General features: G+C 40.2%; 1 protein-coding gene across 1 annotated transcript in view; it reads left to right on the top strand.

Annotated features, from left to right (window-relative positions):
* Positions 1-12989, top strand: part of LRP5 (LDL receptor related protein 5) — a 116891-nt gene that overhangs the window by 33504 nt on the left and 70398 nt on the right. Inside the window, exons 3-4 of the mRNA XM_083590688.1 lie at positions 9986-10183; positions 11693-11889. Coding sequence (XP_083446814.1) covers positions 9986-10183; positions 11693-11889 — 395 coding nt within the window. The remainder of the gene's footprint in view (positions 1-9985; positions 10184-11692; positions 11890-12989) is intronic.

Genomic DNA, 12989 nt, shown 5'->3' with positions numbered 1-12989 from the left:
TCGCAATTTCCAGACAGGTTTCTGAGGAATGATACATTTTGACTGTTTGGTTTACTTAAAATATTTATATCCCGCCTTAAAAACGGTGCTCAGTGCAGCTTACATCACCAAAGCTAACAGCAACACCCAGAGACTGGTCATAGGCAAAACAATCTTAAAACTGGGAGTTGTCTCATTAAAATTAATCAGCCTAACTGTAATGTTTTCAATAAGAGGCAGGATACTTGGAGAAGGGGGAGGGGGGATGATGGACATTCCTTAGTAGGGAATCCCATAACACCTCTCACTCCCACTCCAGTTAGATATCTGACACATGGGAGTGATCTGTGTGGGGAGGACACTGAAATTGTAAAAGGTACATTTAGAAATGCCTCTCATGAGGCCATGAAACCAGGAATTTAAGCAGCAGCTTGAAGCTACCTCTTTTTCCCTTTGCGTCATTGTACTGTTACTTCTATGACTGGACTGGGGGATGTTCATAACTCTTCCCACTAATTGGGCTCACATTGCTATCCTCACATTTGTCATTTATCTGTGCCAAGTATAGGAGATTTTTTCAGTCTGGTGTCCTGTTTGGTGGGTTGCCCTGTGCTGCTGGTTACTAGAAATTTCCTCTGAATAGGAGAGAAGGGATGCTTGTTTTAACTTATTTAACACCCCTTGATACTATGGCTGTGATATAAATGTGAAGGGCAAGTTCTCTTGTCCTTGTATAAAAACAGTTTGATAGCTAGTGAGTATTGGAGATAAGTTACTGTTCAGCAAAGTATTTTCTAAATTTGCATTCCCCTGTTATTCGTGTTTTATAAAGTTGTTATTGACTTTGAGAGGATGACCTCTTTCAAAAATGTGACCTCTTGCTCAAGCTCCATTTATAGGAGCAGCCAAGGGCAACCCCGGACTGGAAGTGGGGGGGGGGGACGACTGGGCCTGGTGCTGGAAGTTTGCACCTCCCCACAAATAAAATCGGGGGCTTGTTTGTGATGATGGTGGCTTCCCAATGCTTTCTTGCCACCCTCCCATCTTTTTCAAAAGGCATGTTGGGAGCATATTGACAAAATAATTATACATGAGTGGAATATCTGTTTTTCTTCAAGTTACTGTAGTTTCTGAACAGTCTGATGGGAATTCCAGATCAAAGTTTCCATCCTGGTCAGATTTTATTTTGCAGCAATTGTTTCATTCTGCCTCCCTTCTTCTCAGTTGTCTCTACTTGTGCTATTCATGGTAGATTGTGAAAACTCCTACTGTTAGAAGTTATTTGCCTAGTCAAGAGTACTACTCTGTATTACTTTATTGCGAAAGACAGAACATAGCATAGTAATCTTAGAATTCATCAGGGGGCATTTACAACACAAGACTGAAGTAAGTTGCTTGTGATTTTTATTGTCTTAATCTCTAGATGTATGAAGCGAAAATATATTTTTGTTGGGTGATTAGAAAATACCTGCAATGCACCATTAAAAATAGATCAGTTCTCTAGTTGTAGACGTTCAACACTTGACCTTTTAGATTTTGGTGGAAAACATTTGATATGAGCACCCTTGCTGTTCTTTTTAAAAGATTGGAATTCAAATTTTGCAATGGTGGCTGGAAAATTTGAAGTTCATTATGAGGAAATATAGTGTAATAAAAGTCTTTTTTAAAAAAACAAAAACCCAAACAAGTCAATTAGCACAGAAACATGCTCTTTTTTGTGAACAAACATTTTTTAGTTCAGGGTGGGGAATCTTTTGCTAAAGTACTATTATTTTCCATGTGCAAATGTAGAGCATGCATAATTCTCCATGTAGTTCTTCTGGCAATTTACTTGGAATTTGCGTGCAGAGCTGGATCAATACCATTCAACATTCTACCACCCACTTACACCACAAAATCTCTTTTGCAGTATTTTTTTTACTCTGTGCTTTCAATGGCATGTAACATTAAGCCATAATTTATAACAAATTTAAAATTTCACTTTTATGTAAAAAGTTCCGGCATCATTCCTTCCCAAACTCCTCCTGCTGCTTCGCCACAGAGAAAACAAGCCAGGGTCTGCTTCTCATGCCATCTAAACCTGGGCTTGTGGTTTGGTTTTTCTCCAAACAACAAACTGTCAGCCTTGAAGAGACCTTGGTTATTATTGCTTCTGGAGAGAATCAAACCACAGTTTTGGACAACATGACAAGTAGTAGGAGTATCAGTAAACTTCTGAGCAGCATTCACTAGTGTACTGCTCATTCGCATTAAACAATAGTTTGTTTTAGCCTATGGTTTAAATATGAACTAGGCCAATATTTGCAGTACCATAATGTTTTCAGATGTCTGATTATAATCTAATGTTGGCATGAACAAATTATATAGAACAATGAGATTCGTATGGCTGATGTGTAGTCCTTTTACCTCAACAACTCCAGGAAATTGGAAGAGGCAAGAGACCAAAAGCCCCCCCCCCCCCCGTGGGCTGATGAGGTACTGTTTACACACATACCTTTGGTCAGTGCAGTGGCAAATTACCATATTGCTAAAGGACTTACCATGTGGTGCTCCTTGGCTGGGATCCAGTGATGTGCAGAATGGTTTTCATGTATGCAAGAAGACTTTGGGATTAGGTTTCTTGAACTGCAGTCCGCCATTGACACATGGTAAACTGCTTTTGAAAGTTGGCGGGGGCTTTCAAAAGCAGATTTTGATAAGCTCTGGTGAACGTCTGCTGTTCAAGGAAGGAAATAAAAAAATCCCACATGGCATTACTAATGTAAGTCTTTGGAGCCCAGCCTTAGGCTTTCATCTTGCTCCAGCTTTTGATTTAAAACCTACCACCTCCTTGCAGATGTGTAAACCATAATGTACGGTAGTTATGATTATCCTGAGGTTGCTTAATATGTATGGTTACTGATATTATATGAACTCAATTTTGAAAGCCCAAAGCAGTTGTTCCTTAATAGTATATGTGCATTTAATTTCTTGTATCTTTATTCTGTGCCCCTCGCTGGTGGGGCAAGGCATAGTCATGTCTTCATTGTTCGTCAGCCGTCCTGGTTGTATTTTTTTAGTTTCGACCTATTGCCTCCATTCTTCTTTTTTTAAAACAAAAACAAAATAGCAACACAAGTGATTTGGTTATTTTTTTCAACTTAACACAGTTACAAAAAGAACAAAGATGATATCCAGCCACATAGCAAAGAAGGATATTGCAGCCCAACTTCAATAATTCTAAAATTACAATGCAGGATTCGGATAGTGCTTGCTATACCATTCTTAAATTAATATCATTTGCATTCACCCATCCCCGCCCCAAAACTTACATGTCTCCTCCAAATGAGTCATGTGACATGGAGGGGGGAGTATGATAACACTTACTGATATTATTCTTGACTCTTGCATTTCATCCTACTTTCTTTACACAATAATAATTGTATACTGTACCGATTTTGTTTTCCCTCATTGACTTCCCCTATTTTCTATCAAATGTAAATTTCTGTTTTTGTTGGTTTCTGTCTCTTGTCTTGGTCCCTCCATTTCATCACACATTATTAAACGCTCACACTCATGTTGTTGTTTTTCTCTCTGAATTTTTTAAAAATTTTTATTTTGGACTCTTATGAGTGGAACCAATTTCCTTTAAATATTCACTTGGCCTCTTCTCAGTATCATTGTAAAAATTATTAAAAACTCCTAGCTCGTCTTACGCATTTCCCTCTTGATGTGGTGCTTGGATTTCTTTTGTATTGTTTTATATTTCTAGGTTAATTTGAATGCTTTCCTTCATAGAATCATAGAAGTGTACAATTGCAGATTTGGAAGGGACCACGAAGGTCATTTAGTTCAGACCTCTGCAATGCAAGAGTCTTTTGCCCAACATGGGGCTTGAGATTGAGTCTCATGCTCTACCAACTGAACTATCCAACTTTCACTCTTTCCCAGCTTGGGCAAAATTTGAGCAATGCCCCTCTGTTTCTCATGTTTGTTTGTTTTTTTAAAAAATTGCGAGTCTGTAGGCAGTAACTCGGCAATGTATTTTTAAAATATCTATACAGTGCCTAAATAATAAATAAAGACGACAATTTTGTTTGTGGCTTATCTGCTTGAACAATCCTTTCAGAGATTTCCAATATAAAATGCTAAGATACTTTGTATCTGGCAAGAGGTGTGGTTTCCTAGCTCTGGAGTACCATGCCATTTGTGTCTTGAATAGCTCTAATTGGCCCAAGAATTAGGAAGTGTGCAAATTCAGTCTTGTTACCCAGGTGGGCCATTTTAGGCTTTAAAGCAGCAGACCTAGAACTTCATTCTGCACTGGATTATACCTAGTGGTATGATCAGGTCAAGATTTTGAGGCAGAGGTCCTGGGCCCCACTCAGAATGAGCAGGAGGCCTCCCCAATGCAATGTTGCTGGCCTTGGAGCAAGTGAACTAATACCAATTAAGGTTTGAAGAGACACTCTCCCCTGTTAAACCATTAAGTCCAGAGTCTAAAATAACTGTGCTGCTGGTTCTAGTATATGTCTGAATGGGAGATAGTCCTGTTGCAGCCCACCTTTGTGGCTTGTGCCCTCTTGGATGTTCAAAGTAGACTGAGCATGGCATGTTGAGCCTTGTTTAGCTTAGCCAAACAATGAAGAAAGGGATTAGTAATAACTTTCCCCTAACATTTATAGTCCATGTACAGCTGTTAAGAGACTCTGCCCACAACCTGACAATCCAAAGCTGGGTTTGTATCCCTTTGTGTCCCTTTGCTGGCTAGACATTCTTTATCCAACAGAACCTTACATGGTCCTAAAGTGCGTTAGTGTGATATTTGCAAATCCTCTTTCGCTTTCAACACTCTGAGCCTTCGGAGAAGTGGCTGCAAATGGGAACGGGGAAATGGGCTAAAATCCCTTGCCCACCCTTCCCACTATTGGATCAAAAGTGCCTTCCATAAGTGGAGGGACACTACTGGATACAACACTATACCTTTCTACTACTTCATTAATAAACCACTTTTATAAGAGTTCTTTTTGGATATCAGTTTTGCACCCACCAGGACTGTGTGTATGCACTGGGCGCTGAGCACAGGGGGCACCATCTCAAAGCCCACTAAGTAAGGGGCTAGGCTTTGGGAAGGAGGCATGAGGGCTTTGACAGGGTCCTAGAGTCCCCCTCCCCTTCTCAAAGCCTAGTTAGTGCTTTCCCAGCTTTGGGAAGGAGGTGGTAGGACTTTGCCATTTGATGGGATGACAACATTTGTAGCATTTCATTATATTTTCAGTCTTTGTCCTCCCCCTACCCCAATTTTGTTATTAAATACAATGCCGTCAACCTAAATGGTCAGGACATCAAATCTGGCCCACAGGTTTTAATAGCAAAGCCAAATGCTGTGCCCAGAAGATGAAATATTACCAAAATGTACTCCCTTCAGGTGCTGCTATATGTCTAAAACTCATTTATGGAGAAACTGATTGGTGTTAAGTTTCTAATTTTGACTGAAGCTGCTTAATCGGGGTTAATGCCTTTAAGTACGGTAGTTTATTGGTCATAAAGCAATAATAGATTTGCAACCTGCATTAAACTACATTAACTTGAAGACTGTATTAACTCTTCTGACGAGTGTTCTGTTAACCTTGTGCCCTGTACTGATCAATGTGGCCTCATATACCGTGCCTAATTTTCATCTCTGCAGTAGGTCCTAAATTTTGAATTCTAAATTAATCTAGAAGCTGAACGACTACAGTTTGTATAGAAACAGGCACTTTTCATTATTTTCTAGCTGGTTCCTGTGTAAGTGTGGTAAAAAATAATAACAGACATCATGGAAGATACAGCACCCATAAGGTTGCTCACAAGAAAATGCTCAGGGTCTGAAAAAGGTTACCTACATCTCATCATCATCATCATCATCTTTTTATTGATTTTCCATATATCCAAAAAAACAAAACAAACAAACATCCCTACCCATGTTCTAAGCAATTACTGGGTGCTAGTATGAGAGAAAGGCTGGACTGGATGAATCCCAAGTCGGAATTAAGATTGCTGGAAGAAATATCAACAACCTCAGATATGCAGATGACACAACTTGAGCCTCTTAATGAGGGTGAAAGAGGAGAGCGCAAAATATGGTCTGAAGCTCAACATCAAAAAAACGAAGATCATGGCCACTGGTCCTATCACCTCCTGGCAAATAGAAGGGGAAGAAATGGAGGCAGTGAGAGATTTTACTTTCTTGGGCTCCATGATCACTGCAGATGGTGACAGCAGTCACAAAATTAAAAGACGCCTGCTTCTTGGGAGAAAAGCGATGACAAACCTAGACAGCATCTTAAAAAGCAGAGACATCACCTTGCCGACAAAGGTCCGTATAGTTAAAGCTATGGTTTTCCCAGTAGTGATGTATGGAAGTGAGAGCTGGACCATAAAGAAGACAGATCGCCGAAGAATTAATGCTTTTGAACTATGGTGCTGGAGGAGACTCTTGAGAGTCCCATGGACTTCAAGAAGATCAAACCTATCCATTCTGAAGGAAATCAGCCGTGAGTGCTCACTGGAAGGACAGATCCTGAAGCTGAGACTCCAATACTTTGGCCACCTCATGAGAAGAGAAGACTCCCTTGAAAAGACCCTGGTGTTGGGAACGATGGAGGGCACAAGGAGAAGGGGACGACAGAGGACAAGATGGTTGGACAGTGTTCTCAAAGCTACGAACATGAGTTTGACCAAACTGTGGGAGGCAGTGGAAGACAGGGGTGCCTGGCGTGCTCTGGTCCATGGGGTCACGAAGAGTCGGACACAACTAAAGGACTAAACAACAACAAATATGGGAGAAGAGGGGGCCTGAAGCTTCCTACTTTGGTAGGAGCTTGTTTATATATAAATGCTTCCCATGGCATCGTGGCTGCACTTCCATGTATGTTTCCCAAGATCAACCTGCACATGCATTAGTGGAATCTGTCACACAGTTGTTTGCAAAATGGTGTTAGGTGATCTGGGGGGGGGGGGGGTTGGAGAGACAGTATGGGACAATGCCCTGTACAAGAGAACAATTATCCTGCCTGTTCTGGAGCTATGCAGGAAAATATCCGTCCTTGGGGAAAGCGGTGTCATTGCCCTTTGCTCCCACAACTGCCTTTCCTGGAGTGAAACTGCTAAAGGCTATCAGAACTCCCTTGATTTATGTGCCAAAAGTTCCAGTTCTTCTGCTTGAACTACCATGAAGCAAAAATGTTATCTTCCATCTTGTTTTCCCATTTCCCTTAGATGAACTAATGAGTTTCTGTGTGCCAGGTTTCATGGGGGTAGCTTAATGGCATGTGCTGTATTTTTGGAACTTGCTCATAGAAATACTGGTTATTCGCACTAAGTGTTTTTCTAATTCCTTTGTCACTTTGTAGATGTATCTTTGGCTCTTCGATTCATTGACACAGTAATCTTTTACATGAACCACTTTCAGCGTTCCAACAAGATACATACATCTAATGTTTTGTTAATCAGAAATAAGAGTTGTTTTCAAAGGCTGAAGTAACAAACTGGGTTGAGCCTTGCAAGGATCGACTGCATCTGAAAAATCAACATCGATTTAGAAAAAACAAACACTTGTGCAACATTTAAATCCATCTGTACTCAGAAGGGCATTTATAACGACAGTGGATTTGATTGCAAATTATTCATGGCTCCTCTGGTGGAACTTGTTTGCCCTATTGCAGACAAGTTTCACAAGAGCTGGGCCGGGGGGGGGGGGACGACGGGAAGAGTTATTCATGCTTTGTCCTTGTTGATATTAGGCATCTAAAAGTTGCCTTTTTGACGGTAGATGCCCTTAATGGCAGGATAGACATCTAAAAAATAAATAAAATACAAATAAACGTTGCACTCCTTGTGTCTCTCTCCTTCACTAGTGGCACAATTCATTAGTTAACTATGGCCTTGCTTTCAAAAGACTCTCAGTTGGCATTTTTTTCCATACTGCTTAACTAAATTTGCGATTATGTCAGTCTTCCAGAATGCCCTGGCTTTTCTTAGCGTGTTTCACAGACTTTGGAGGGGGGGCTATTTTAATAGGTGCACTCCTGGCATGTTTTGGCATGGCATTTCCGTTACAATGGCCTTTACTAGCATTGTCTCCCCGTGCATTTAATGACAGTGTTTCCATAGCAAATGTTTATGCCTTTTTCTTGTCTCTTTTATCCACTTTGGATCGCAACTTGGTTGGAAAAGAATGTAAGTAGACTACAATAGCTGCATAAATTGTGTAGGATTTGGTATTGTTTTGATTTTCCTATTGTCTTTGGGAATGCTTGACCTTAACTAGGAACACTTTGGTGTGTTTACCTAGCATTCCATTGTATGGCCTTTTTAACAATACTTTCTGGACAGCTTCACGAGCTGATTTGACCACAACCTCAGTATGCCAACAATGAATATAAATGTTAAGTAGTTGGTGAATTTTCTTCACAGGATCTAAGTAGCCTTGATTTTTAAAAACAACAACAATGTTTTCCTCATCTAATGCTTGACTGTAAGGAAAACAAAACAGTGAAGTAGACCAATAATAATAATAATAATAATAGTAATAATAATAATAATAATAATAATACAGTGGTACCTCAGGTTAAGAACTTAATTCGTTCCAGAGGTCTGTTCTTAACCTGAAACTCTTCTTAACCTGAGGTACCACTTTAGCTAATGGGGCCTCCCGCTGCCGCCGCACCGCCGAAGCACAATTTCTGTTCTCATCCTGAAGCAAAGTTCTTGACCCGAGGTACTATTTCTGGGTTAGTGGAATCTGTAACCTGAAGCGTCTGTAACCCGAGGTACCACTGTAATACCTTTATTGTCAATGTACAACCTGTGTACAATGAAATTAACAGCCTTGCTGTTTATGTTGTATTCTTGTATGCTGGGAAGATGACCCTTGTTTTGTTAGGAGAGGAGATTACGTTTGTATAGAAGGAACTTCACATTCACTTTTGGACTTAGCAAAGTGTCTGTCTTCAGTCTATAGGTGATCCTCCAGTTGAAAATTTGAAACAGCCTAGAAATCATTTACATTTTCTCAGAGTTTGTTTTTCCTTTCCTGACCTGTTTAATTTTTAGAGAGTAGTTCTTTCTGCACCTGTCTATTCACTCTGTATCTCGGAGGAACACTGTGTATTGCATAAACACATGCTAACAAATGAGAAATCCCTCTTCTTGTGAAACAGCACTCCTGGGTTGTTGTTGTTGTTTTAAGGTTTTAAAAGTCCATGCACTTGATTCCTGAATGGAAAGTATATTGTCCCCTGTTGCATAGCTGTGGTAGCTTAAGGTTAAGAGGAAGGGTGTGAAATCAGCCTCAGCATGAATTTATTGCTAGTATACAGTACATTTATCTTTGTATCCTTAATGTCAGCAAGCTGCCTAGTAATAGGTGATTTACTACTATAAAATTAGATGTGAAATGTGATGCATAGGCATTATTGTTTGTATATAATTTGTATCCATTGCACCTGTATTCTTTGGCATATATAAACCAGTTTAATTTAGGTTCTTGTGCTATTGTCAGTTTGGCTCAGTTGTCTCTGATTAATTGCCAGAAGTGCATAATAAATAAGTTGTTGCTCAACTCTTCTATTTAACCAGGTGCAATATTAATTTTTGTGTTACATGGAAGAGCTTATATTACGCCACTGAAAATAAAATTGTAGATTGAAAGATTGAATGCAGCATGTAGCTATTTGCATCTTATGAAATCTGTGCTAACATAAGCTTAGAGGTTCCACCAGAGCCATTGTGCAAATACACAGAGATTTTTTAAAAAAGGGGGGAGGGGGTAAGAGACAGTTTTCAAGTCCAGTTTTCAGGGCATTCTAGGCAATACTTTTTTTCTTCTAGATCGGGGGTGGGCAACATTATCAGGAACAGATGGTGCTCGAGTTTTAAAGGAACGTTTGATATTCTGGTGGTTTTTCCTTTTAGATTTCAGAGGCACATGAACTTCAGGAGTCTACTCCGTCACCATAACACTTGTATTTTTAATACTTTCTAGGTACATGTATTGGACAGACTGGGGGGAGACACCTAGAATAGAGCGTGCTGGAATGGACAGCAGTGTTCGGAAAATAATTGTGGATTCTGACATTTACTGGCCTAATGGACTCACCATAGATCTTGAGGAACAAAAGCTTTATTGGGCTGATGCAAAACTGAGTTTCATTCACAGAGCGAATCTGGACGGCTCTTTCAGGTATGTGGCATGTGTGTTCGTGTTCTTTCCTCCTCACATAAATTTTACGTTTCTCAAACTGTCTGACTACAGTGGTACCTTGGTTTCCAACCATAATCCATTCTGGAGGTCCATTTGTAAACCAAAACAGGTTGTAACCCAAGGCGCACGTTCACCAGTGGGGCCTCCAAACAAAATTTGTTCGTAATCCTCCCAAAATTTGTTCGTAATCCCCCACAAAAAGGGGGGGTTCTAATCCCAAAAAAGGTTGCAAACTGGGACACGCACTTCCAGGTTTGACGTGTTTGTAATCCAAAATGTATGCAAACCAAGACATATGCAAACCCAAGGTACCACTGTAAAGGTTTTTCATCATCAAACCATACAACATTTGCTATGAAACTCAAAACTCTCATTGTGTTCAGACTTACTGGTGCTTGCTCTTTTAAAGGAAGATATGTTTGACAGTGGGTTGCTTTTAAAAAAATAATGCTGCCATAAAGTAATGTTGCTATAGTTCAGAACATCTGATTGGCGTATTTTGCCACTTGGATTGTAAAAAGCAACAACTAGCAGTTAGCTTGTATCACACGCTTAAGGGATGTTGTTGAAAGGATCCAGGAAGCAAGTGTGATATTGGGAACCCTCTACCCCTCCTCAAGACCACTGCGTTAAGCAAGGATAGCGGCCCTGTACAGTGTAACAATATTTAGATTCAGAATTCCTGTCTGCTCCTCCTGGTAGGCATTGCTGTCAGTTAGTTTGAGATACTCTAGATTTCCCCCTATGGGCTCTTTTGAGAAGTCCCTGGCCTTGGGCATTGAACATTGTGCAGTACATGCCCATGTTCTGTGGTCAACTCAATTCCTTTGCATCAGGAAATGAAGCTGCTTTTCATATTGTACTACAAACTAATAAATTATTTCAGAGCAGTAATGGAAAATACAAACAGGCTGTTTTCATGTCTGAGTGTGCTTTAGTTTCGGTAGTGCTAAATAAGCTTGAAAGAAGTAAACCTTTTATGCTGCAAAGGCTGCCGCAGTCACCCGCTTCTGTTACTGGCTTGATGGTGTTCCAGAGCAATTTGCATTCTGCGTAGTGGCTTGAATTTACTGTAACAGAAATCAGCTGGAACTAATTATTGCTACAAAAAGAGCAAGGTGTTTGAAGGCTTAGAAAAATGGTTGCACACCCATGTGCCTTTTAAAAAAATAATAATTTGCAGCCTTAATGTATATATTTTTGCATGTATGATGATTTAGCAGAGAGGGTTGAAGTATGGTTGGGATAGCTCTAGGTCAGTGATGGCCAAACTTGGCCCTCCAGCTGTTTAGGGATGATGGGAGTTGTAGTCCCAAAACAGCTGGCAGGCCGAGTTTGGCCATCACTGCTCTAGGTGAACTGATGTGCTGCTGTTTATGGAAGTTAGTTGTCTTTTATTTAAATCTTGACTGAAGCCTGTAAGGAGCTCACATCTTGGCTCATGGAATCGTTATGGCAACTAAAATGCTTTTCCTCCCACAAATCTAGGCAAAAAGTTGTGGAAGGTAGCCTCACACACCCGTTTGCACTGACGCTGGCTGGGGATACTTTGTACTGGACGGACTGGCAGACTCGCTCCATTCATGCCTGCAACAAAAGGACGGGAGAGAAAAGGAGAGAAATACTAAGTGCACTATACTCGCCAATGGACATCCAGGTTTTGAGCCCTGAAAGGCAGCCGTATTGTACGTTTCCTACATTTATTTGCTGTAGTTTAGGCATGTGGAGTGGGTGTGGTTTTAAATCTGGGACTTTGGGAGAACACCCAGGAACTTCAGAGAGAGAACATAAATGATTCATCTCTTTGATGCAGATGTTAGCAAGCATTGTGAATGAATAGCAGGTTAGGCAGAAATTTAGCTTGTCTGTGTGAGTTTTAACTATCATGTCCTCAAATACTGGATTTGACAGACTTACGTGCCATGGTGCTTTCAACTGTTTTTTCTGCCTCCATGTTTACTGAACACTAGCATGTATATAGCCAATGAGCTCAGAATTGCTTGGAAGCAAGCTGAAGCTCTTCTGCACACAACATCTCATCCTCTGACTTCTAGACTTCTTCAGTAACTTCCTCGATTTTTTCCACCTCTTGATGTCAGGGATGTTTCAGAGGAGCTTTGCAGGTGGTGATGTCACAATTTCTTTGGCTGTCATTGGCTTAGCTGCTTTGATGTCAGAGGGATCAGACAAGCTAGAGCCATACAAATGAATACCAGATGCAGAGCCTAGAAAGGCAACAATGTATAGTCAGTTAATTATAATTATTAATTATTGTGGGGATGCAGTGAGTTTCTAAGTAACCTTGTGGAGCAGAACAGCAGAAGATAAGATTAGCACAGATTGCTAATGCAAGCGATTCCTAGTTTTTGTGCTAGGAAGCAAAGTCAAATAAATAGAATTTCTTTATTCTGAAGATATTTCCAAGCTATTTTTCCTGCTCCTCTATACAGGCTTTTATCTAAAATTGATTGTTGACGTATGATAGTACCACCCCTGCCATTCTTTAAACAGGTTGTTCTAAGGAATTGTTTTCCACTTTGAATATTACTAATGCCAGGTATCAATATAGCTATTGAGAAACTTTGCAGCAGTTGATTTAGGAGCTCAAATATCCACATGGAGCCTCTATCTTTCATCAGTGGAAGTTCTGTGTAAAATAAAAATAAAAATGGAACATATGGTACGCCCTGGTCTTGTTTTGCAGCCTTTTCATTGTTCAGAATCTTGTAGTTTGCAGATGCTAACTATTGGGAAAGTACACAATAAGCTCATGATTTAGAGATAA

Source organism: Podarcis filfolensis (genome assembly GCF_964270895.1).
Source record: "Podarcis filfolensis genome assembly, chromosome: 1".
NCBI lineage: Eukaryota > Metazoa > Chordata > Lepidosauria > Squamata > Lacertidae > Podarcis > Podarcis filfolensis.
This window is presented reverse-complemented; position numbering and strand designations above follow the sequence as displayed.